Source organism: Mastigoproctus giganteus, chromosome 7 (assembly GCF_048544385.1).
Source record: "Mastigoproctus giganteus isolate SK-2022 chromosome 7, ASM4854438v1, whole genome shotgun sequence".
In the NCBI taxonomy this organism is placed as follows: Eukaryota; Metazoa; Arthropoda; class Arachnida; order Uropygi; family Thelyphonidae; genus Mastigoproctus; species Mastigoproctus giganteus.
The window spans coordinates 110,690,718-110,716,427 of NC_143581.1; the positions used below are offsets into that span (position 1 = coordinate 110,690,718).

Consider the following 25,710-nt stretch of genomic DNA (forward strand, 5'->3'; position numbering starts at 1 on the left):
AAGCGTGTGCTACGCACTGCTGCTCCTTCCCACCTGGCTATGGAGGCGCCTCATATGGCTAATAATAATAATAATAAAATGAGGAAATAGTACTCCTCCCATATCTCACTATTAAAATGAATATATTTTGTGGGGAGAGTGGAGGTTAGTATTTTTGCATGTATGCTGTTCTATAAAAGTCAGGAACTGTGATTCACAACTAATTATGAAGAAGTACCAAGTATAATATCAAGCAAGTCCCTGATACCAAAAATTTCTGCTGAATGCAAAGCTAGGTTTTTCTAACCTGTTTGTATAACATATTTGACAGTGTTCAGCAACTGATGTAACTAACTGCTGAACAGGAATGTTTGAATGGCCAATGGAAAAAATGGAGAACAACCCTGATGGCAAACAAAACACGTTCCTTTTGGTAATAAATGCAGCTTGCAGGCGGACTGCATAAAAATTAACACTGTTTATCATAATGTTGATAAAGATATTATCATAATGTTGATCACTCAATCACAGAAGTGATTAAGTGATGTGTGAATAACAGACAATAAGCTGATTGGTGCATGCACATAACAGACAATTAGCAGATTGGTGCATGCTTGTAACAGACAATAAGCAGATTGGTGTAAGCGCATAACAGACAATAAACTGATTGGTGAATGTGCATAACAGACTGTAAAATCATAGGTTTAAGTGATTGACTGACGTAATGATTCAGATTGAATCATTACATCAATTCTCAACTATTTCTTACAGCATTAAGGCAAATGTTGTGAAAGGTTTCATTCTTAGGACTCTGTGCACTAGTAATGACAATATAATCTTTAATGATTGTAAAAGGTATGCAAGTAATTATAGTGATCCCATAACAGAAATCAGAGGAATTTAAAAATCCCAGAAAGAAAAAAAAAAAAAAAAAAAAGCACCGAAACAGGAGAAATTGCTATGAAAAGGATGAACAAGATGACTTCTAAATTGGTTTTTCTTTTATTTTTCACCACATTGGTTACTCTAACACTTTCTATAATAAAATTACCCACAGTACCATTAAAAAGTTAAGTTGTGTCACTAAGGCGCATTTAGGGCTAGAGCCTCAAGCTGCGAACAAATTTAGACTATGTATATAAAGTGCTTAGCATCATAATACACAGCCATTTCTGAATAAACAGAAAATTTTTAAGGTGGCATCGTTTTAGGTTATATCTCATATTGTGAATGCCTTCACAACGAGTTGCCATAATATTGCACTACTTCGAATAAGTAACGCTTCACCTAAGGAGAAGACTAGTGTTACTTATTCTCAGATAGGTACCACCACCCAGACAGCACTGTTTCAGGGCTATTTGGCCCTTCGTCAGTGAGTGGGTAGGTACCCAAGTGATGCAATGATGGCAAAAACAGTTATGAAGTATATATAACCTAAAACGATGCCACCTTAAAAATTTTCTGTTTATTCAGAAATGGCTGTGTATTATGATGCTAAGCACTTTATATACATAGTCTAAATTTGTTCGCAGCTTGAGGCTCTAGCCCTAAATGCGCCTTAGTCTAAATACATCATACACCATCAGGCATCTCTCATATTGTGGAGTTATACTTCATAACTGTTTTTGCCATCATTGCATCACTTGGGTACCTACCCACTCACTGACGAAGGGCCAAATAGCCCTGAAACAGTGCTGTCTGGGTGGTGGTACCTATCTGAGAATAAGTAACACTAGTCTTCTCCTTAGGTGAAGCGTTACTTATTCGAAGTAGTGCAATATCATGGCAACTCGTTGTGAAGGCATTCACAATATGAGATATAACCTAAAACGATGCCACCTTAAAAATTTTCTGTTTATTCAGAAATGGCTGTGTATTATGATGCTAAGCACTTTATATACATAGTTGTGTCACTATGCAAGAAAGGAGATAATGCCAAAATATTAACAGTACAATTAGCTAAGAAAAATCAAGTGTCTCAATAGTCGTCCTCCTCAAAGCCCTCTAAAGGATTTCTTGTCAATGGAAACTTGTAGCAAGCATTTCAGAGAACAAACAAGATCTCAAAACTGAGCTTTTCAGATTTTCTTCGCCACAAATTACACAACACATTCTACAGTAAAATCTTCCACAACACAGTTAAAAAAATTAGAATGGAAAGATTGCTTCCCTTGGTCATCAAATATTGATGGACAAAGAGCATCACTGCCTAGTGTCCATCCTGGACTTATCGTTGGAGGTGAGAAGTTGAGGCAGGAGAGATATCATCTGTATCCTCACTATTACTAAGTTGTTTGAATTTGAGTATTTTGTGTATTTGTATGGCTGGAAGCTGCGTTAAGAAGTGGTGAGAAGATGAGTAACATTCCTAGAGTTGTCCGAAGTTGCAGGAGTCCAGTATCCATTTTATAAAGAATTACTTAAAATGTATGGAAACATTGCCCCTTTTCCATTCAGCAATGATTTCAGAAAGATTTCAGAAACAGAAAGTTCTGGTATTATTCCATGATGTGATTCTTTGTATCTCTTCTATTTTTATGGAAATTACTGGCTAATATCTTATTCTTTTTAGGTCAAATAGATGTCTTTTCAAAATACTGTACCCATTTACTTCACTCAGATCAGTCTCTGGTATATATGTGTGACATTCATGAACCAGTGGTACCTCCCATTTATTTTAGACTTTCCCTTTCTTTGTCTTAGTTTGTATCATTCTCATTCCATGTGTTCATTTTTATCCTCATTCCATACTGTCCTGCATACTTATGTTTTTAGTTTTAGTGTTTCTGATCCATTAGCTAATGATGTAGCAGAAAATTGAGAGGGTGATCCCTTCTGAAAAAAATATATATATATTCTTACCTTTAAGCAGAATCCACTATATTTTATACCTTTGGTACATTTATGTGACATTTTTTAAGATGTTTTATTTTATTTTAAACTAATCTCAGGCCACCTTTAAATACAGAGTACCATCTCCCCACCACACTGTGATGCTTGTGATAGCCTTGTGCATTGAAGCTAGCCAAATGGGAGGGATATTTAAAATGAAATAATTGTATTATTTTACTTGAAAAATTCTAATGCAATAAATGGTGTAGAAGTTTTCTCTCTCTCTCCTTTTTTTTTTTTTTACCACCCACAATAATTACTTTCTGACATATTATTCCTACTTGGCTTGGGAAAGCCAGAGACCTTTTAATTGTAAATTATGATTTGCTTTAGTTACAGATTTTTTTGTTTATTTTATTCCTTTTGTTTCATACTATTATTATTTTTCCAGCTACAGGCTTTATAGTTTTTCAGTGAAAAGTCTGTATATTAAATTGTAATTGAAGAGTAATCTTTACATACTCTATTAAAAAAAAGAGTATATAAAGATTACTCTTCATTTATAGTTTTCTGTTTATATGTTTGTTTTATGTATACAGGGTGTTTCAGTTAAACGTTTCAGAACTTCTAAGAGGGGTAGGGTACATCCTGACAACTCGAAATCATATAGCAATGTGGGGTCGGAAATGCTTTCTTGAAGCGGTGTTGTACACAGAAGCACCATAAAGAAAACAGACCGTAAGTGAGAAATCGTTTTAATAATACATGAAAAGAAGCAAAAGGTACATGGATTAAAGTAAGTGTTCGAAGTTTCTTCCACGGGCTACAATGCACGCCTCACATCTCCGACGCATGGACATCCGAACATTCTGGAATACTCCAGGCAGCGTGTCCAGACACAGCAACCGGAGGATTATGCACCTCGTATTGCTTTTGCACAGTGGTACCTTGGAAAATGTGCTACAAATCCCCTTTTTCCTGCTGAAGTGTTGTTTTCCGATGAGGCATCCTTCACAAGGGAAGGAATTTTCAACACGCATAACGACCATATCTGGGCGGTCAAGAACCCGCATGCAATACTCTTGCAGATTGCCTGTCTAGGAGCAGCAAAAGTATTAAAGATCTCCAACAGAGCGAACTCTTGGTTCACTCCACAAGTAAAAGTTATGTTTAAAAAGAAGCAAAAGCTCTACCGAAAGTGGAAAAGAACTGGGCACCCGACTGATCGGACTATGTACAAACGCGAAAGGGCACAGTTCATTCGACTGAAAAGACAAGCATACTTTGAGGTTATGAAGGAAAAATTAAAAAAGGGAAAGAGAATAGTTAGCGAGAAAAACAACAAAAAAGAAATGACGGAACAGCTGTTTAGAGAGTGGACAGAAGTCACGTTCGGAAAGCTTTTGAATGAAAAGCAGAAAAAGTGTGAGGAAAACATCCGCGAGATGCAGAAAATGATTGAAAAACTGATGGATCCCACTGGCACTAACCAAACTGGAGCTAGAAACATATTACGTGAAATTAATATCAGCAGGGAAAACTTAAAGGAAGCTATTAACTCGCTCCCCAGTAAAGCAACGATCGGGCCGGACCAGTTCCCTCTATTCATGATAAAAATATGTAGCGCTTACATAATCGAACCGCTCCACCACCTCTTCCAGCGAATACTAAGTGAGGGGGTTATCCCGGAAAAATGGAAGAGATATTACGTAAAACCAGTTCCAAAAATAAGCAATCCTAAAACCAGTAAAGATTTCAGGCCCATCGCAATCGGATGCTCTCTGCAAAAAATATTTGAAAAAGCAATCCTGAGCACCATCAATCAGCACTGCTTTGGGGACAGGCCAGAATACTTACATTCTGTGCTTCCTCGAAGGTCGACTATTACTAATTTAATGGAGACTCTACTCCGAATACAGTTAGCTTTAAATAATAAACAACAGTTGGATATCGTTTTTCTGGATGTTGCAGCAGCCTTCGACAACGTCTCAATCCCAGCTATAACAGTAATCCTCAAGGAGTATTTCCTCATTTCAGGAAGCACTTTAAGCATTCTCACTAACACCCTTCAAAAAAGACAAATTATCGCAATAAATGGGAAACAAACAGCAACTTACTGTATTTCTAGGGGAGTACCTCAAGGGGGCATATTGTCCGCCACCTTCTTTGCAATAGCACTAGCCCCATTTTTAGCTCAAAACTGTGAACAATTTATTACATATGCTGACGATTTGAAATTTTTTGTAACATCTAAAGAACAAGAAACTGCACCCCATCTATCAGAGGAAGCAAACAAGGCAATCAAGAAGCTAGAAGAATATCTGCACTACATTGGTCTGAAACTTAATGAAAAGAAAACTGCCAAAATGACCTTCACCAACAAAAAGAAGAAAAATGTAATTACGATTTTTGTGAACAATACCAGAATCCAAAATTCCCCCGCACATGTTGACCTTGGCCTTAAGTGGGATGAAGGATTAAACTTCATACCTCACTTCGAACACATTAGGAAAAAGACATACGCAGCACTGTGGAGCACTAGACAAGAACTCACCGGTCTCCGAAGCCCTCATCTTATAATTCAATACATCCTTAAATGCGTTACACCGATTCCATTGTACGCATTGACTATCTGGTCATCAGCCCCTGAGAGCAACATCAAGGCCTTCTTAGGAGTAGAATACTGGCTCCTGAGATGGCTAAACAAGATTGCCGGGAAACCGTTTACCATCTCAAGAGCGGTCTTGTCTGCCAATCTGGACATCACACCCTGGAAGTATATCATCACAACCAGAAACATCTTAACTCTGGCAAAAGCTACTAACGGAGAGAATAGATTCGCCGAAAGTGGGAAACGTGATCACTCGCCCCCGGATGATACGACCGAGAATAAAGAGGGAAGAACCAAGTCTCATGTGCCAACTGACTCAATTGGACTCTCTGGGGAGATTTTTCCCAGCAAATACTGTTAATTATTTTAATAATTTAAATATAGATCCAGAGAAACTATGTACAGACAAAATGTATAGGACAGAAATCTTTGGTAATGTGTATCGGCAAGTATAAATATAATAAGAAGACTAATTTAATAATTTATATAAATATTTAGCATTTAACAACCATTTGCAATTAATTAAATCAACTTAACAATTAATTCATTAACCACATATTCTGTGTTTTTGCATCTCCAAATTTTGTAAATAAGTTCATGTAAACATGCTTGTAAATACTATAATGTAACCACACCCTCTAGCCACGTGCTGTCTATGGGTGTCTCGAAAGAGAAATAAACAGATAATAATAATACGACGTCGTGCAGCACAGATTCGATTTTCGGTCAATGTATGGGCCGGTATTATGGGATATCACCTCATCGGACCTTACCTGTTACCGTGTCGTCTAACCGGACCTATCTACTTGATCTTTCTGCAGCAAGTATTGCCACAACTTTTGAGAGATGAACAGATTTCTGCATCGACGCAACAGACAATGTGGTTCCAACACGATGGAGCCCCTGCCCATTATAGCGGAGATGTTCGTAACTACCTGGATGTCACATTTGGTCAACAGTGGATCGGACGTGGTGGTCCCGTGCGTTGGCCTGCTCGGTCACCCGACCTATCATGTCTTGATTTTTATTTCTGGGGTCATATGAAATCGCTAGTTTATGACACCCCTGTTGACAATGCTGAGGAGCTGGTTGCAAGAATCGCAGTAGCTGCCGAAGAAATTCGAAATTCGCCTGGAGTATTCCAGAATGTTCGGATGTCCATGCGTCGGAGATGTGAGGCGTGCATTGTGGCCCGTGGAAGAAACTTCGAACACTTACTTTAATCCATGTACCTTTTGCTTCTTTTCATGTATTATTAAAACGATTTCTCACTTACGGTCTGTTTTCTTTATGGTGCTTCTGTGTACAACACCGCTTCAGGAAAGCATTTCCGACCCCACATTGCTATATGATTTCGAGTTGTCAGGATGTACCCTACCCCTCTTAGAAGTTCTGAAATGTTTAACTGAAACACCCTGTATACAGTCAGACCTCTATCTATATAATGAAATTGATTGTTCCCTTGAAAAAATTCATTAAACAGAAATTTCATTATAAAGAAATATGACCTTTTCAACAATGAAAAATGCTGTAAATTCAGAAATATAGTAAAAGATGGGAAATAAATCGGAAATAAGTGGGAATGAATAAATTTTCTAATATTTTAAAATAATTAATTTATTAATACATACATATTAAGAAATGACTACTTACATGATGTGCACTTAAGAATTATGTTGTAAAATATTTGGTTATTTTTTTATTGCACACTAGATTCTACTATACACCATTCATAAAAATGTTTGCATTTCTTTAAACACTGAAAAATATCTTCTGTTACATTTATTTCCCACTGAAGGCCTCGACACAAAGTTTCAAATACTGTCAACATTTCTTGTTTTGAAAGTTTAATATTGCACTCATTTCCATCCAACTCATCGTCGATATTGTCACTAGTCCTTTAAATACGCTCCAAAATGCTGGAGTCACTCGGATATTCAGCTACTATGATATCATTATCAACTCCTAAAAATTTATCAAGAACAATTTCTCCACTGATCAAACCTCGCTTGGAACTCTTCCCAAGATTTCTCAATGTCTTGTAGTAGTTCATCCCTCTCATTGCTGTTAATTAGCATTTTAGCAAAACCTGCTTTTGTGAAACAATTCTTAATCGTTGTTCCTGTCACATCTTGACTCCACACTTTTGCCAACTCTGATATGCACATCCGCAAAGCTATAACAGAATCTATAGATTGGTTGGTTTCTATTCGTAGTATAATTTTTTTCAGTATGTGCCTTCAGTAGTGCATTTTCAAATCCTTGGCCCATTGGCTGCAGTTTAGATGAGGTATTCGGTGGGAAAGAAACAAGCTTCTGTAAGTTTCTGTAAATGTAAGTTTCAAAATTACTGAGTGAAGGTAGGCAGAGCAATTGTCGACGATCAACACAATTTTTCTGTTTTCTTTCGTCATATTTCTATCGAAATTTAAAATCCACTGCTCAAAAGTTTCACTTGTCATCCAAGATTTTTTGTTGTAGTCCAACTGTAACGACTTTACTGCTTTGAAACATCAGGGTTGTTTACTTTTGCCTATTACCAAAAGCTTCAGTTTTTCATTACCAGCCGTATTTGCAACAAGGCTGTAATTTTCTCCTTGCTATTTTCACCACCTAAACATTAGCCACCTTTAAAAGTCAGCATCTTGTTTGGCAAACATTTAAAAATTAGACCTGTTTCATCAACATTGAATATGTCTTTGGGCTCGTAGTCCTCTATAATTTTTTTCAAAACTGTTTCTTTTCAATGGGTATAGTCTTCTTCGATTGAAACTCCACTTTCATCAGAAATAAATTTTTAAGTAAGCCATGCTGCTCTTTAAATTTGTCCATCCAACCAGAACTGGTTTGGAATGTTTTATGCCCCAGAAAAGATGCCTACTCCATAGACTTTTTGTTTATTAATGGCCCTGATATCGGCACGTTTTGGTCTTGAATCAACTTTATCCACTTAAATACTGCTTCATCTACATCTTCACGCAGGCATAAATTTACATGCTTCCAACTGGGTCCCGTTTCCTCAAACAGTTTGAAAATCAAAACAGTTTTTCAGAATGGTTAGCACACTACTGGCAGGAATACCAAAATTTTAAAGCAATTTCTTTTTTTTTTAATTCCCCGAACTACACTATTAAGCACTTCCACTTTTTCACACTACACTCAAGGATTTCCTCTTAGACACTGTAAGTTTACTTGCACAGCAACTAAAACAAATCTGTTTCATTCAATTTCACCTGTCTCTGTTTACCTACCATGTAAACAGAGACAGGTGAAATTAAATGAAAGTGTGGATGGCTCATTTCTTTGAAACAACAGATGAATTTCAGGGATAAAGGAAAATCTCTGATGTATATGTTTTACTTCTTTTTAGCCACTGCTGGGCAAAGGCCTCACCCAACAGTAAAAAAAATAGAATTAATTCTTAATCCTTTCAGCTCTTAATTCATGCTTTCTACTACATCCGCTTTATTGCCTAAAGGCCAGAGGTGTGAACAATGCGTACCTTGGTCTCTCGAAATCAGTTTGTTATATGAAAATTTTCTTTGTTATGGAAACTATTTTCAATGTAATGACCAAAGAGAAATAAAAGAAGTTTCGCTACATAGAAATATTCGCTGTATGGAAGTTTATTAAAGAGAGGTCTGACTGTATATATTATTTTAATATGCAGAATTATTATTACTTTTTAGTTAAAATTATATTTCTATTAAATCAAGGAAAGAGAGCAATTAATAAAGAAAATGGTTGAGAAGTTACGGCAAGAAGAAATGATGAGAAATGAAGAAAGTGGTACTTTAGATGATATTATCACAATAGAAGGAGAAAATTCTGAATTGGGTTCATCTACAGGTAAAGAAAAACCTAAAAGACCACAGCCAGCAGGTATTTTTCTTGTTTTTGTATTTTATTATTGCAATTTAGCCATCCTACTATTTGAAATAATATCCTAATTAGCTTAAGCTGCACCAATTTTTGCTATTTTCCATGAGAAATCATTATAATTATCAAATATATCTTTTTATTATGATTCAGAAAGCATAACCTTATTATTCAGCTGATAAGACTAAAATATATTCTTTTAGTATTTTCATTTTGCAATATATTAATAGTAAAAATGCTGTATAGCAATAATAGTAATCGCATGCAGTGCCACTTAACAGAATCACATTAGAAAACTGAAAACTGATTCAATTAACCAGTTTATTCAACTATCAGGTTTTTTTTTGTAAAAATAAAGATAAAAACATTTATTTTTTATTTAGAGTAATTATATATTTTATAAATCATATATAGTAAATTAATTTGAAAGTATATGTACCTAGTACAAATACATATAATAAAATAATACAATATGACTATTTTAAAGGAGGTGATTGTCCCCTTGTATAAGGCAATGGTCAGGCCACACCTTGAGTACTGCATACAGGTCAGGAGGCTTCATTTTAGGAAGGATGTAGAGCTGCTGGAATGAGTATAGAGAAGGGCAATGAGATTGGAGAGGGTAGCTGTTACCAAGAAAGGCTTAAGTTCTGCAAATTGCAGCATCTGGAGACTAAGCACCTGCAAGGTGATCTAATTGAGGTGTATAATTGAATGGTTTGAGCAAGCTCAATGCTGATGGGATTCTTTCTCTTGCTCAGATTACTCACCTGAGAGGACATAAATTCAAATTGAGGAAAGACAATTGTTGAATAGATGTGCAGAAATTTGCTTTTAGCCAGCAGGTGGTTGATAGTTGCAGCAAACATCCACCTGTTGTAGTGGAGGTCAAAAACTAGACAAACAAGGCAGAACAAGACAAATTTGGGTGAAGTGAATGGATGGGTGAAATGGGAGGTCTTTTTTTTTTTTTTTTTTTTTTTGCTGATGCTATATAAGCTTGCTTTCTTGCATCATATGCCTATACTAATGCTAATGCTAAAACCCTGCGAACATAATGGTATAATGTAACATTTAACTTGAACATAATGTGAAGCAGGAGTGTCAAACTGGGGACCAGCAATGTTTTTTTTTTTTTTTTTTTTTTGCAGCCTGTGCTTCCTCCATGGAAAATAATGACGTTTCTAAAATGCATTTCTATCACTTTCAACTGCTGTCTACTGCTTTCTGTGATTTTGCAATTTCCAGAATTTTCCATTGCCTATTTAAGCAATCATTTTGCACACTGACAGTTAGTTTTACTGCGGCTTTCATGCTGTTCGAGTCGGTTACATTGCAATGCAAGCGAGCTAATATTTGTTGATGTTTCTATTTAATACAGTCAGTAAGCAAACAGTTTTGTGTTGTCGCTTTCCAAGCCAACCAGAAAAAGAAAGTTGTTGATGAGAGAGAAAATTTCAAGAAAGATGGGAATTGAGTTACTTTTGCACAGAGGTAAAAGGCAAAACTGTGTGTATTATTTGCAATGAATCGATTAGTGTAATCAAAGAGTACAATATTAAACGACACTGTGATACAATTCACAAAGAAAAATTTTCCCGCTTTGAGGGTAAATTAAGAGAAGAAAAACTAAAGGATATGAAGAATTCACTTCAAAGGCAGCAAAATGTAATTACAAAAATTAATGAAGGCAGTGAATCAGTAGTGAAAGCCAGTTATGAAATCAGCTATTTACTGCAAAACATTCCAAACCTTTCAGTGGAGGCTCCGTGGTTGAGGAATACTTGATAAAAGTGGCTGAAAACGTCTGTCCTGGAAATGTGAAAGTGTTCCAAGACATTTCTTTGTCAAGAAACACAGTGACTGAAAGGATAACCAAGATAACAGCCAACTTGTGCGAACAACTGCAGGAAGCATCTGCAATGTTTAAATATTTTTCAATTGCACTTGATGAAAGTAATGATATTCAAGGTGTGGCGCAAGTTGCACTGTTTCTTTGAGCCCTGCAATGACAATTTGAAAGTAATTGAAGAGTTTTTGGAAATGATTCCCATCCATGGAACTACCACTGGGGAAGACATTTGTGATGTTGTATGAAGCATACTGGAGAAATACAAGCTTCCTCTTAAGAGACTCATGACTGTGACTATTGAAGGAGGCACTCCAGTGATGACAGGCAAAGTCAAAAGATTTGTATCAACATTAGAAGAAAAACTGAAGGACGAGTATTCAGACAAACAAAAATTGCAGTCTTTCCACTGCATTATTCATCAGCAGATTTGGTGTTTGAACATATTGAAAATGGATTCAAGACTGTGGCCAAAACCGTGAACTTCATCCGGTCCAGAGGACTGAATCACTGCCAGTTTGCTCTCCTTCTTAAGGACTTGGAAAGTGAATTTGAAGAGCTGCCATGTCTGTAATACTCAACAGAGGTTCATTGGTTGTTTTGCTACAACATACTAAAGTGTTTTTTTTTTACTTTTGGAAGAAATAATACTGTTCCTAGAAATGAAAGGTCAGGATGTATCACTTTTGAAGGATAAACCTTGGATACAAGATCTGGCCTTCCTAGTAGGTATTACAGATCACCTAAATGATCTAAACATAAAACTACAAGGGAAAGATAAGTTTATAACAGACATGCATGATGCACTGGCTAGTTTTCAAAAAAAGTTGATTATGTAGAAAAATCAATTAAAAGTGGGTACTCTGATTTACTTTTCTATGTGTGAACAGTTGAAAAATCAGAGTCAAAGTTATACCTTTTCAAAATATTGTGACAGAATAGAAAAGATTAAAGACAAATTTGATAGGTGCTTTAAAGATTTCAAGGAGCACCAAGAAGATTTTTCTCTTTTCACAGGTCCTTTTTCTTTTAATGTCGAGAGAGCTCCCATTTCCACACAAATGGAACTAATTGATCGGTAGAATGACTCAATTTTAAAAGAGAAATACCGAGAAGTTAGGATTCCAAAAATCTACTCATATTTAGGGCAAAAATACCAGAGATAAGAAAGTTTGCCGCACAAATTCTATATTACTTTGGGAGCGCATATTTATGTGAACAACTGTTTTCGCACATGAAAGGTAACAAAACAGCCAACAGATCAAGGCTAACCAATGCCAGTCTTTCTTCCATAATGAAGGTTGTGTCTTCTCAATCAAACTCCAAATCTTGTGAAGCTGGTTGCAAGCAAACGGAATCAAGTGTTTGGTAAAAAAGGCCTAGATTACCTAATTTCATGTATATTCCCTCATTGAAATATTGTATTGTCTGGAATAAACTTGCTTTTCATTATTCGTTGTTTACTCAGTCTTTTATTTCCTTTCAATTAGTTATTAGTGCATTCTCAGCTGGGAGTATCAATCGGCAACAACTGAGCAATTAAAAAAAAACTGCGTGTGCATATCACAAAAGAGGTTTTATGGGAAAATATCTTTGACGAAAATCAGAACCGTTTTAAAAATCAAAGAAATCTAGAACCAAGGTCATGAATGGAGTCACAAAGTCAGTGTTCAGCCCATTGGCGATATATGTACAGCAGAGTGCTTGTTACCCAACGGCCAAGTGATACTTACAATGGTTGTCTATATTTCTCCTAACAGTGATATACAGGATATAATTGACTTCATTCATTTATTGACTTCATTTATTTTGTTTAGCTTTATTCATTTCATAAACCTTATTTAATCTTAAGTAAGGTTAATTAAGGTTACATATTAAATATTACTAATGGAAATAAGGTTACACGTTAAATATTACTAACAGAAATAAGTAACCTTAATTCCGTTAGTATAAGGTTACTAATTGTTAAGGTCACTAAATAAATAAGGTTAGTAATGGAAATGATGTCATTTGACGTCATTTCCTTTAGTCCATTAGTAACCTTAACAGAAATTATTCATTTCTGCATTGCAAAATCGTGACAAATTGGTTTCACTACAGTCTAAAATTTAGTAGTTGCCACCAAAGATGCTTTCAAATCAAAAAGCGTCTTTAGACTTAGTAGTGACAAGGTTTGAAGGTCATGTGTGGCCCACGTGAGGTACCCTATACGGGAAATGGCCTGCAGCTCAAATGAGTTTGACACCCCTGGTGTAAGGTAAATTGTAAACTTCATAGTGTAATATATATCATTGCATTTAGGAATCTATTAGCTTAGGGTAGTATTGTCAATTAATCAGTTAAATTGATTAATCTTATTAATTTTTATTGTTAATATTGTTAATTTTATTGTTAATATTGTTAATAAAATTGTTAATAAAATTTTTATTGTTAATAAAATTATATTTAACTGGAAATCATCCACCAGACTAGAGCAGGCAGCAAAGCCAGTGCACAAAGTAGCGGGAGCGTAGTGGCTCAGGGGATAGAACCGAATGTGGGGATATTCTTACGAATCATGGCCTAACAAAATGTGCAACTTGTGTAATGTTTGCAAATTTCTGGACATGATACAGTCAGATCGATGTTGTGTGTGTGTGTGTGTGTGGTTGAAGAGTAAGGTAGATGCCCTTAAAGGAATTAAAATGGTGGCTCATCAAGCTCAGCTGCCCAACTCGAAAGTCAGAGCTCACACTTGTACATCAGACAACGCAGCAGCAATCCACAAGGCAGAATGCACTGGTCCCACAGGAGTTAGTTATTGTCGGTGACCATTGTCAGGAAAATGGGAAATATATTGTGCAAGAAGGAATGGTGGAATAGGACCAGAGTATGTCTACCAGTAGCAAAAGTACATGCGTTGTAGAGCAGATATCGCATTTTAAGGGCACAAAAGGTGATATTGTTGTACATGTTGGTGTTAATGATATTAAGAGTCAGATATAGGGACTTACTTAACAAGTACAATGCAATGTTGGAAAAAAAAGCTGCGAGTTAGGATTGAATTTGAAAGTGTCTGCAATCTTGCCCAGATATAATAGGAGGGAGTATGTGTTGAGAGCCTTATCAATCAATTCAGTCCTGGAGAGACTGTGCAAGGCTCATGGAGTAGAAATTTTCTCAGCATGGTCTGTGCTTGTTAACAGGAGAGGCTGTTTTTACAGGGATAAACTTAAATAGAAGGAGTACAAAAATATTTGCTGATGCTATTGAAGCAATGATAGGTAGGTAGGAAAACAGCTAGCTTGGAGGGATACACAAACTAATAAATTAACATTAGAGCCACAGGCAGAGGTGAAAGTGATTCTTGCATTGCTTCTATTGGTGTATGCAGCACCCTGGAAAACAAGTCCAGCTGTGGGTTATCATGGAACAAGTAAATACTTAGGCTATGTTAGGAGTAAGAACATGTGCATGTATACTTACATGTACACTAAACCTAGGAGCACAGTAAATACATTTGGTGAATTTGAAGTACTGATTAAATCATCAAATACAGACATTGTTGGGAATGTAGAGCAGAATCATCTTTGGTGTCACTCATAAGCGATACTAAATTTGAATATGGGGAGTACAATGTATACATGAAGAATAGGCAGGACAGGAGGGGTAAGAGAGTTATGATCTTAGTTAAGAAGCATATTAAATCAAAGGCAGTGCATCCAGTTGACATGGGTGACCAGTGCAATGTTGAGTCAGTTTGGTGAGACATAAGCACAGGGAAAACAAAAACAAGGATAGGAGTTTGCTATAGGCCTAATGACTGTGATGAATACACCAAACAGCTGTAAAGGAAATACAGTGGACCAGTAAATTAGAATGTCATAATGGGGGATTTTAACTTCCAAGATGTTGACTGGAATTTGTGGGCAAGACTGTTGAAGATTTATTGGATAACTTTTTTCTACCGCAGCATGCTAGAGAGGAAGCAATACTCTTGATCTGGTTATCAGCAGCGATTCTTCAAGCATTAAGGATCTGCAGGTAATAGACCAGCTAGGTGGCAATGATCACAGTGTACTAATGTAGAATTTAATTAAAGACTTAACTACAGTCAAGGATAAAGAGAAAAGCTTTTGCTTTTGTATGGGTGACTACAGTGGTCTCAGACAGTTTTTAAATTCTATGCAGTGGGACCACATGATGATGATGATACCAACAGCAAATTCTAAATGGGAAGCATTCTGTTAAGTAATCATAGAAACTACTAGTCCTTTCATACTAACAAAGAAATACTGTTCAAGGCTTAGACCTAAATGGATGTCAGATGAACTGATAAGACTTGTGGCAGAGAAGAAAAATGCATGGGATGTATATAAATTATCATATGTTACAGAAGTCTATGGTATATACAAATTAGTCTGCAATCAAGTCACAAAGGAGATTAGGCAAGATAAGGCAGATTATGAGAAGTCTCTGATAAAGAATGCAACGAACAACAGCAAAGAATTCTATGCTGATATTAACAGTAGGAGAAAGAGGTTGAACAACTGTTGATAACCTTGTTCAGCAACATTGGCAGACAAGGAATTCCTTAGAGAAGGGGATAAGTTTATCAAAATCTAATGAGGAGATAAATGATTTTGTGATAACTGAAAGAAAAATGGAAGATAAATTTATATTAAGGGAGGCTGCAAAGGAGGTAAGCAAATACTTAGTCATAATTATGAGATCATCCTTGGATTCAGGAGAGGTCCCATGGACTGGAGATGTGAAAATGTGTCAATTCACAAAGGTGGATCAAAAGGTAACATGAGTAGTTGCAGACCTGTTATCTTAAAATCTGTTCCTGGGAAAATAATGGAGTCACTGGTTAAAGAAGTAATGCAGGACCATCTGGACAGGAATGCAATTATACTGCAGTCACAGCATGGATTTGTTAAGGGGTGGTCTTGTCTATTAAATCTGATAGGTTGCTATGATGCAGGATCAAAAAATAATTTTTATGTCATATACTTGGATTTCACAAAGACTTTTGATACTTTTGCACATAAAAGACTGCTGTATAAACTGGAGCAATGTGGCATTAAGGGCAAGTTACTGCTATGGACAGAGTGATGGTTGAATGGGAGAAGACACAGAGTGGTTATCAATGGGCAGTGCTCTTTATGGACTAGTTTTATTAGTGGGATCCCCCAGGTTCAGTGCTGCACCAATTTTTCTTTTTAGTATTTATTAATAATATTGATGAAGGTAAATCAGGCTTAATGTCTGAGTTCGCAGATGATACGAAGGCTGACAGTGTGGTTAATAACAGTAATCAGGATGAGTTATTGCAACAAGATCAAGGAAAATTAGGTCAGTGGGCTGAGAAATGGCAAATTAGCATACCAGCTGTGTGGTATGCTAATTTGCCACTCAAGTGTTAAATGAAATGCTAATTTCATTTAACACTTGAGTAAGTGTTAAATGAAAAAGACCTTTTTCAATCAGATATGAAATACTCTGAAAAGTGTACACAGACTGCGAGGACAGCTCACGAGGTTTTGTGAATGATATGCAGAAACTTTTCTAGCTGGGATAAGGAGGTGATTAGTCCCTTGTATAAAGCCATGGTTAGGCCACATATCGAGTACTGTATACAGATCTGGAGGTCTCATTTTAGGAAGGATTTAGATCTGCTGGAATGGGTGAAAAGAAGTGCAACTAGGTTGATGAAGGGAACAAAATTGTGCTATTACCAAGGAAGGCTTCAATTTTGCAAATTGTAGCATCTGGAGTTTAGGCACCTGCAGGGAGATCTGATTGAGGTGTTTAAAGCCTTGAAATCGATTGAGTAAGCTAAATATTGATGGCATTCATCCTCTTTCTGAGCCTATACACATGAGGGGGCATAATCTCAAGGAGAGAAAGTGTTCCACAGGGGTTCTGGCCATCATTCTTCAAATGGAGATTAAAACATACAACTCTTAATATTATTCAAGATGAAATGTGTACAACAAGATTTCCGGGCTGGTTTAATCATTAATATTAATGTTCCAGAAAACGCTTATGACTTATATGATTGATTAGTGGTTTATATACTAGGACAACAATCTTGTTCCCCCAAGACCTATTCCGCAACATGGAGAATAGACTCGCAGCAACAAAATTGGCTTGTTTTTTCATTCTGAAATCCTCCCATAAGTTAGACCTCAGAATGCCGCAAAACTATAGTTCTTTTACTATAAAACTCGTGCTATGGACACTGTGTAGCAAGAGAATGGCTAAGAGGCAAGGATGATTAAACAAAACATAGTTTATTAATTCTAGTATATAAAAACAGGTGTAAAATACTGATTATACAAGAGCTCTATTTCTTATCAAAGAGGATAAAACTATATACTATATACATAAGGCTAATGATACATGTGTACAAACATGTCAGTGTTCTTCATGTGGTGTTCAGTTGGCACTGCCTGTATTCTCGGAGCCAACACTCATCCTTCAGTTTGAATATCTGGGTGTACATGTAAGTGTGCTATACAGATTTAGTATGTAACAGTCATAACTTACGGTATTATATTAATACAAATGGATCTCCCCAAATCTTATACTCTAATTTCTAGGTGTCGTGAGATAAATGCTACCTTTGTGAATGTTCCTATGAGGAGGGATGTTTCTCAGTAGGCTCTATTAAATAAAGAGTCAGGTATGAACGTCCGACACTTTCATTCATGTTTAACCTATCATGTCGTAAATATAGGGTTAGACTTATGAGAATAATCTTTACTATATTCAGGAACAGGCATCTAGGAACAGGAGTCAGCAGCACAAGATTCTCCATTGTTTTTTTGTCTCTGATCTGAATATATATATGTCCCCCCCCCTTTTAGAATTTCCAATGCTTCTATTGGTTAAAACGCTAATTTCGTGGGGAAATGAAAATCCCAGGGACTGTTATTTTGGAGACCTGATACAGTGAAAATGGAACTTATGAGGAGAAAGAGGAACCTCACATCTGCATGGGGTGAAATTTCCAGACTACCCAGCGGTAGTCACGAGATCTAAAATCCGTTCCCCAACACAACGAATTTCAGGACAACAATCACCCTGTAGCTATAAGATTCACCCTAAAGTATGTTTCTTAATTGTCATTACGCTCCTTTCTCAGACGAAGGTCATTTACTTTTTCATTGTTTTATAAATATTATATCAACGATGTTTGTCAGATCCGATCGAGTATTGCTTTTTCCACGGGTATTACTGAAGGTTGGCAGATGGTTTGGGAGGTTAAGTACTACAATGTACTTTGAGCCATCGTTGTGATTGCCAATTTGCATCCATTACGGCGATGAGCTTTGGAGTTGGCAGGTCAATTGCCAAGTGCACATATTGTAGGGACCGTCTAATGTCCTGGTCCAGATGGCAGCATAAGGAGATGTAGACTGCCAAGTTCATCAGTGACTTGTGCACATGTGGTTAGGTTACACAGTGTGCTGATTTTGGTGACTGCTGAGTTAGGATTTCTGACTAAGATTAAAGCTCAAGTTATCTCCGTGTTGTTCTCAATCACTCTGTATGCTTGTGGATACCCTTCCACTTTTTCTTGGAGGGTATATGGTTCTTGGTAAGAGATTCACCTTTTCATCTAGTTTGAGCCTGACATAATTAACCATGGCCCTGGAGCACATGACATATGATCCAGAGATTGTTTATATACCCGAAGCTCAAAGCTCCCAATGGAAAACAATGTTATTATCAAGGCCAAAGTGGAGAAACAGTCAAAATCACAAAAGAGGGTCATGAATGACATTTTTTGCCATTAAAAGGATAGTGCTATCAGAATTCATTCTGCAAGATATTACTATTAATGCAGCATACTACTAAGAAGTTTTAAAACAATTGACAATTTGTCAAAACTAAGCCAAAAGAAATTGCAAAATGTTTGGCTCCTTCACCACAACAGTACTTACTGAGTACTGTATACAGATCTGGAGGCCTCATTTTAAGAAGGATGTAGAGCTGTTGGAACAAGTACAGAGAAGGGCAACAAGATGTGAATGGAACAAAGGGTTGCTCTTACGAAGAAAGGCTTAAGTTTTGCAAATTACAGTGTCTGGAGACTAGGCACCTGCGAGGTGATCTGATTGAGATGTATAAAGCCTTGAATGGTTTGAGCATGCTCAATGCTGATGAGATTCTTCCTCTTGCTCAGAATAATTGCCTGAGAGGGCACAGATTCAAATTGAGGAAGGACAGTTGTAGGATGGATGTACAGAAGTTTGCCTTTAGCCAGCAGGTGGTTGATAGCTTAAATAGATTCAGGGCAGAACTAGACAAACGTTTGGAGCAAGTGGATGGGTGAAATACAAAGGTTTTTTTTTTTTTTTTTTTTTGGCTGATGCTATATAAGCTTGCTTTCTTGCACATGTGCCTTTGCTAATGCTAACAAAGCATCATGTCATATGTTAATTGCTGACTGGAAATTGTTGACTGACAAAAACATTGCCATCATGCACCATACATCTTATTTTCCTGATTTGCCACCAGGCAAAATGTTGCATGGTGGCAAACCAGGAAAATAAGTATTCACAAAAGAAGCCTTCTAAAAATGTTTTGATTAGTAACAGGCATGACAGAACAAGTGTGTGGTTGCAGAAGGAGATTAGATTGAAGAATAGTAATAGTCAAAGTAATAGTGTAAGTAATAAATAATTTTTTTTTGCAATGTTCAGTGAACGTTTTGATCAAACCTTGTATGATAAAAAATCTTGTATATATGTTATCTCTTTCAGATATGCATTTTAAGATTCCAAAAATTTCAAACTACTGACTGAATTAAGTGAAAAAAAAAATAATAAAAAATAAATAAATAAATAATAATAATAAATATATATATATATATATATATACAGTATTTGAATAATGACATAGTCAGAAAATTATGAAATTAAATAAAGAAAATAAATATATATAAAGCTATCATTAGAGGCAGCAAAATACACAATCCTCCACATGATTCCCAGTGCATAACTGATATTAAGTATAAAATTAAAATCAAAATTGAAATATATACCAGTAGTATGGCAAAACTGTTGAGCGAAAATGTAAACATAGTAATTAAATTAACATAAAAATTAAAGCAGCGGGAAGGGGAAAGTAAACGTAACAAGACTGAAATTGTAGCCGAAAGTCTTCAAATAATTTAGAAATTCAATTAGAAATAATTCCATTTTAAAATTTAAAGCCAATTATATAGAATTTAGCGGCACCCCGGAAGTAAGGTGCCAGTTCCAAGATACACCAATAGAGACATAATTGAATTTCTAAATTATCTGGAGACTACAATTCGGCTACAATTTCAGATGTTTTAATTCTGATTTTAATTCTACAATGTTTTAATTCTGATTTTAATTCTACAATATGTTTTAATTCTGATTTTAATTTTATACTTAATATTGGTTATACTTATATATATATATTGTTTTTTTTTTTTTTTTTTTTTTGCTTAATTCACAGTCAATAGCTCGAAATTTGATATTAAATGCCAAATTTGAAAATTTGATCAAAAAACTAAATTCAAGTCACTCCCTTTCTTGGAGGAGTCATATTCTGGGATCCCATTGCTTAAGAAATATCCATCATTTCTAATAAGAACACAGCATTTCAGTAATATTCTCATTGCACCATTTACCACACAAATGATGCATTGAGAGGCACTGTTTAGGAATTATTGAAAGCTGTGTCATTTCCTTTGATTTACACTGAAGCTTTGTGGTTTCTGATAAGATGGGTTGCTGGTATTTTTATTATAGTATTGTTTTATATTTTTATTTTGGGGAAATGTTATTAGTTTTTTTGATCAAATTTGCATTTTTCACTATATGTGTTCCCTAAGTAACTGGAGAGGGAGCTAAAAGTATCTTAGTAGGTGTAGAATACTAAGAATTTAGAAATTCAATACAAATAATTTAGAAATTCAATTAAAAATAATTCTATTTTAAAATTTAAAGCCAATTATATAGAATTTAGTGACACCCTGGAAGTAAGGTGCCAGTTCCAAGATACACCAATACAGACATAATTGAATTTCTAAATTATCTGGAGACTAAAATTCTTCTTATTATTGCTTCTATTCTTTATTTTGCAAATTTTTAGATTTTCTGAATTTGCATGGCTGGAAGAGGTTGGTATTTTTGATAGAACTTTCCAAAATCCTTTGAAAGTTGATACCATAGTGCATTGTAAAAATATTTATATCTGCATTTATGATCCATTGACTCTCACTATTTTAAATAAGGTATTATTATTTTTTTTATATAGCGTCTGGATTACGAAGAGATGCTGGTAGAAGGATATTTGGAACTATGACAGGAGGGGATAAAGAGGTACCTATAGGACAATTATATAAAAAAATATAAGGTTAAAAAGGCCTCGGACTCTGGTATTCATGATAAAGGTAAAATTACTGTTTACTCTGGAGAAACGGAAAACAAACTGTAGGTAGAATCCTTTAATAAGGTAAACTAAAGAAAACCTCCAGGGGCTCAACATATGGTGAGTATGGGCTTGGCACACCCAGGGTCCTTGAGCTGGATATCACCATTCTTCCCTTTCTTGGTGATTCCTTTCTACTTCTCTCTCTCTCTCTTTCTCTCAGGGTAAAAAGGATTTTTTTTTTTTTTTTTTTTTTGGCCGGTGCAGCTTTCTTGGGCTCCCTTGCACCATATGGCTAATAATAATAATAAAAAACAAACAAATTAAAACAGAAGCTTTCAAGTTAATGTGACTCTTTGTCAGCTGAAAATACTTTAGTATGAAAACTGTTTTCATAATAAAGTATTCCATATCTTATTAAAGGATTCTACCTACAGTATATATATTTACCAGTTCTTTGGAGTAAACATTAATTTTACCTTTAAAAAAAAAATATATATATATATATATGAAAATCTCAAGTTCTCAATATATTAGAATTAGCATATGATGCAAGAAAGCAAGCACACGATGCATACAATCATTGTATGCTGTTGTTTGTTTGTTATTTGGTTTTTAGGAGCATTAGCAACTAAGGCCATATTGCTCCGGGAAATGCTGCGGTGGTAATTTCCCTGACCTTTCCGCATCATCCGCATTTTTGGTGGTGACGGGCTCGAACCCCGGTCTAATCAAGAAGCGTGTGCTACGCACTGCTGCTCCTTCCCACCTGGCTACGGAGGCGCCTATCATTGTATGCTTGCTTTACAATGCTCTTGATGCATCGTATGCCTCTATATGATGCACAGAGGCATACGATGCAAGAAAGCAAGCTTATGCAGCGTCAGCCAAAAAAAAAAAAACCCCTTCCATTTCACCCCTCCAATTCATTCCAAATTGCCTGTCCAGCTCAGCCTTAAATTTATTTAGGCTATCAACTTCCACAACAAAAGATGGAAGTCCGTTCCACCAATCAACTACCCACTGGCTAAAGGCAAATTTCCACACATCTATTCTACAACTGTCTTTCCTCACAATTTGAATCTGTGCCCCCTCAGGTTCTTAATCTGAGCAAGAGGAAGAATTCCATCAGCATTCAGCTTGCACAACCCATTCAAGGCCTTATCAGATCACCTCGCAGGTGCCTCACTCTCCAGGTGCTGCAATTTGCAGAACTTAAGCCTTTCTTGGTAAGAGCACCCCTTTGTTCCCCTCACCAATCTTGTTGCCCTTCTTTGTACTCATTCTAGCAACTCTATATCCTTCCTAAAATGAGGCCTCCAGACCTGTACAAGTATTCTAGGTGTGGCCTGACCATTGCCTTGTATAACAGGATAATCACCTCCCTGTCCCTTCTAGCAAAATTCCTATATATCATTGACAAGACTCCATGACCTGCTCTGGCACCCCCTCCCCACACTATTCAGCAAACTTCATATTTGACTGCACAATTACCCCAGGTCTTTTTCACTTTCCACTTCCCTGAGTGTAGTACCACACAGTTGGTAGGTTTCTCTTCGGTTATTGCTACCCATATGCAGTACTTTCCATTTGTCAATGTTAAACTTCAGTTGCCACTTTTCAACCCATTTGCTCAACTTATCTAGATCCAGTAGGAGTAGCACACTGTCTTTACTGTCATTAACAACCCTACCAACCTTTGTATCATCTGCAAACTTGGACATTAAATCTGATATACCTTCATCAATATCATTGATAAATATACAAAACAACAATGGGCCCAACACTGAACCTTGGGAAACTCCACTAATAACATTTGTCCAAGTGGTAATCAGTGTCCATTGATTACCACTCTTTGTGCAAAATCTGTATCTAGATTTGAAATTTGATAGTATGAACCAGAGTTGTAATGCTCAATATGTTCTACGTTGATATCAATATTTGTAAAATAATAAGAGAAGTTTACCTCAGTATAATATGTAGAACACTTCCATATGATACTCTCCAGCAATTAAAACGAAAATAAAAATCAAAAATCTTACATTACAGTAAAAAATAATTAAAAATCAAATGAACACAATTAAAAATTAAATTAATTAAAGGAAATTAAAAAAAAAATTGCAAAACGATTTTCTTTCCTTATTTTAGAAAAGAAATTGGAGTTACCATATTTGGTAACTTTGGTAAAATATGGTAACTTTGGAGTTATCATATTTGTTTTCTAAAATAAGGAAGGAAAATCATTTTGCAATTTTTTTGTTAATTTCTTTTAATTAATTTCATTTTTAATTGTGTTCATTTGATTTTTAATTATATTTTACTGTAATGTAAGATTTTTGATTTTTTCATTTTAATTGCTGGAGAGTATCATACGGAAGTGCTCTACATATTATATTGAGGTAAACTTCTATTATTTTATAAATCAAATTTTAAATGTAATTTTGCTTAATATTGATGCTCCTACAGTGAAATTATGGACTTTTATTACTAAGGGTATGCATTCAATAATTGAGTTTTTCACCCACAAAAGACTATTTCTAGATGTGAGACTGAAATAGGATACTTTGAAGAACAACTTGCCATTAATAAGCATTCAGTCCACTGAATTGGTAGAAGTATTGTTGCATGCAATAATACAGCAATTCCAATACTGACATACTAAACAGGCTCAAGAAGCTCAGTATTCAAGTTAAACAAATGTGCAAAAAGCTGATCTAATACAAGTTTTAATCCTGTGAAGTCTGATGTTGCATCTACCACCACAACACTGTAAAATTCCATTTCCACTCAAATATTGCAGAGGACATTCAGTGTTGCTGATTATGACAGTCATTCTCTACTTTTATGGTATTCTAATTAGGTAGTTCATAAAAACAATATTAAACAAAAGGTAAATGTTTGGCAGCATTTAAATTTTGTTCTCACTAGTAGCTGTTTTGGTCTCTTTAAAAAGGAAAGTGGTTAATACTTTTCGTTTACTGTTCAAAATACAGATTTAAGTAAGTTAATGAAGTTCCAAGAACTGAACTTCAGTTTTTTCGTGAATTTTTTTTTTTTTTACAGATTGTTTTGTTAGCAATTTCTTAAAAGAAACAACTAACTATATCAAAGAAACTTTTTCAAATAAAGGTGGTTTCTAAACTGGGTTTCAGTTTCACTAAATGAAGTAAAGGTATTTTTTGATGTTGTTTTGGAGAGGGGACCGAATAAAAAAAAAAAAAAAACATTATAAGGGAAAATAAATATGAAAAATGAGAACAGATTATTCCTTTTTTCAAGAATGTATTTAGCTGATTTTTACTATCTTTATATGCTTGTGATAGTAAAAATTAATCATTCACTGCTTTCCTTCATGTTATTCTATGTCCTGTTAGAACTGTAGCCCTCCTAGTCGGGGTAAGCTCTCTTTCTCTTAATGCTTGCTTGATATCATCAACCAACTTCCTCTTTGTTTCTCTTTGGACCTGTTACCATTAAATTTTGTTTCAAATATATACATGGTCATCGAAAAAGGTGTCCGTGACTTCCCTTTTAATTATCTTCAGAAATATTTGATCGATTGCTGTGGTCGTAGCAGCAAACAGTGCGATAACTCACTAAGTTTTATTTGACACCTCAACAATGATCTTGGCTGTGAGTGTGTGCAGAATGTTGTTGTTGTTATTTGGTTTTTAGGAGCATTAGCAACCATATTGCTCCGGGGATATGCAGTGGTCATTCCCTGACCTTTCCGCATCCTCCGTATTTGGTGGTCACGGGCTCGAACCCCGGTCTAATCAAGAAGCGTGTGCTACGCATTGCTGCTCCTGCCCACCTGGCTACAGAGGCGCCTGTGCAGAATGACTCCTACATGCACCGCCTCAGTCGGTGTCAGTAAGATGACGACCGTGCAACAGAAAGTGCAATGTGTTTTGTGGTATGCTGAATTTAAATCTGTCATAAAAGTGCAATGTACTTATAGACAAGATGCACCAACAGACAAGACTATAATACGTTGGTTTAATCAGTTTAAGAAAACTGGCAATGTAGACATTAAGAAATCGCCAGACTGAAAACCAACGTTTGAAGAGAATGTGGAGCACTTGAGACAGTCTTGCTTACGTAGTCTGCAGAAATCCATTGCTCGTTGCAGCCTGGAGCTTGGCATTCCAAAGACCACCAT

General features: G+C 35.8%; 1 protein-coding gene across 1 annotated transcript in view; it reads left to right on the plus strand.

Annotated features, from left to right (window-relative positions):
* The window catches only part of LOC150083144 (intraflagellar transport protein 38-like), a 239,424-nt gene that overhangs the window by 165,992 nt on the left and 47,722 nt on the right, over positions 1 to 25,710 (plus strand). Inside the window, exons 9-10 of the mRNA XM_090377844.1 lie at positions 9,139 to 9,304; positions 21,435 to 21,499. Coding sequence (XP_090233970.1) covers positions 9,139 to 9,304; positions 21,435 to 21,499 — 231 coding nt within the window. The remainder of the gene's footprint in view (positions 1 to 9,138; positions 9,305 to 21,434; positions 21,500 to 25,710) is intronic.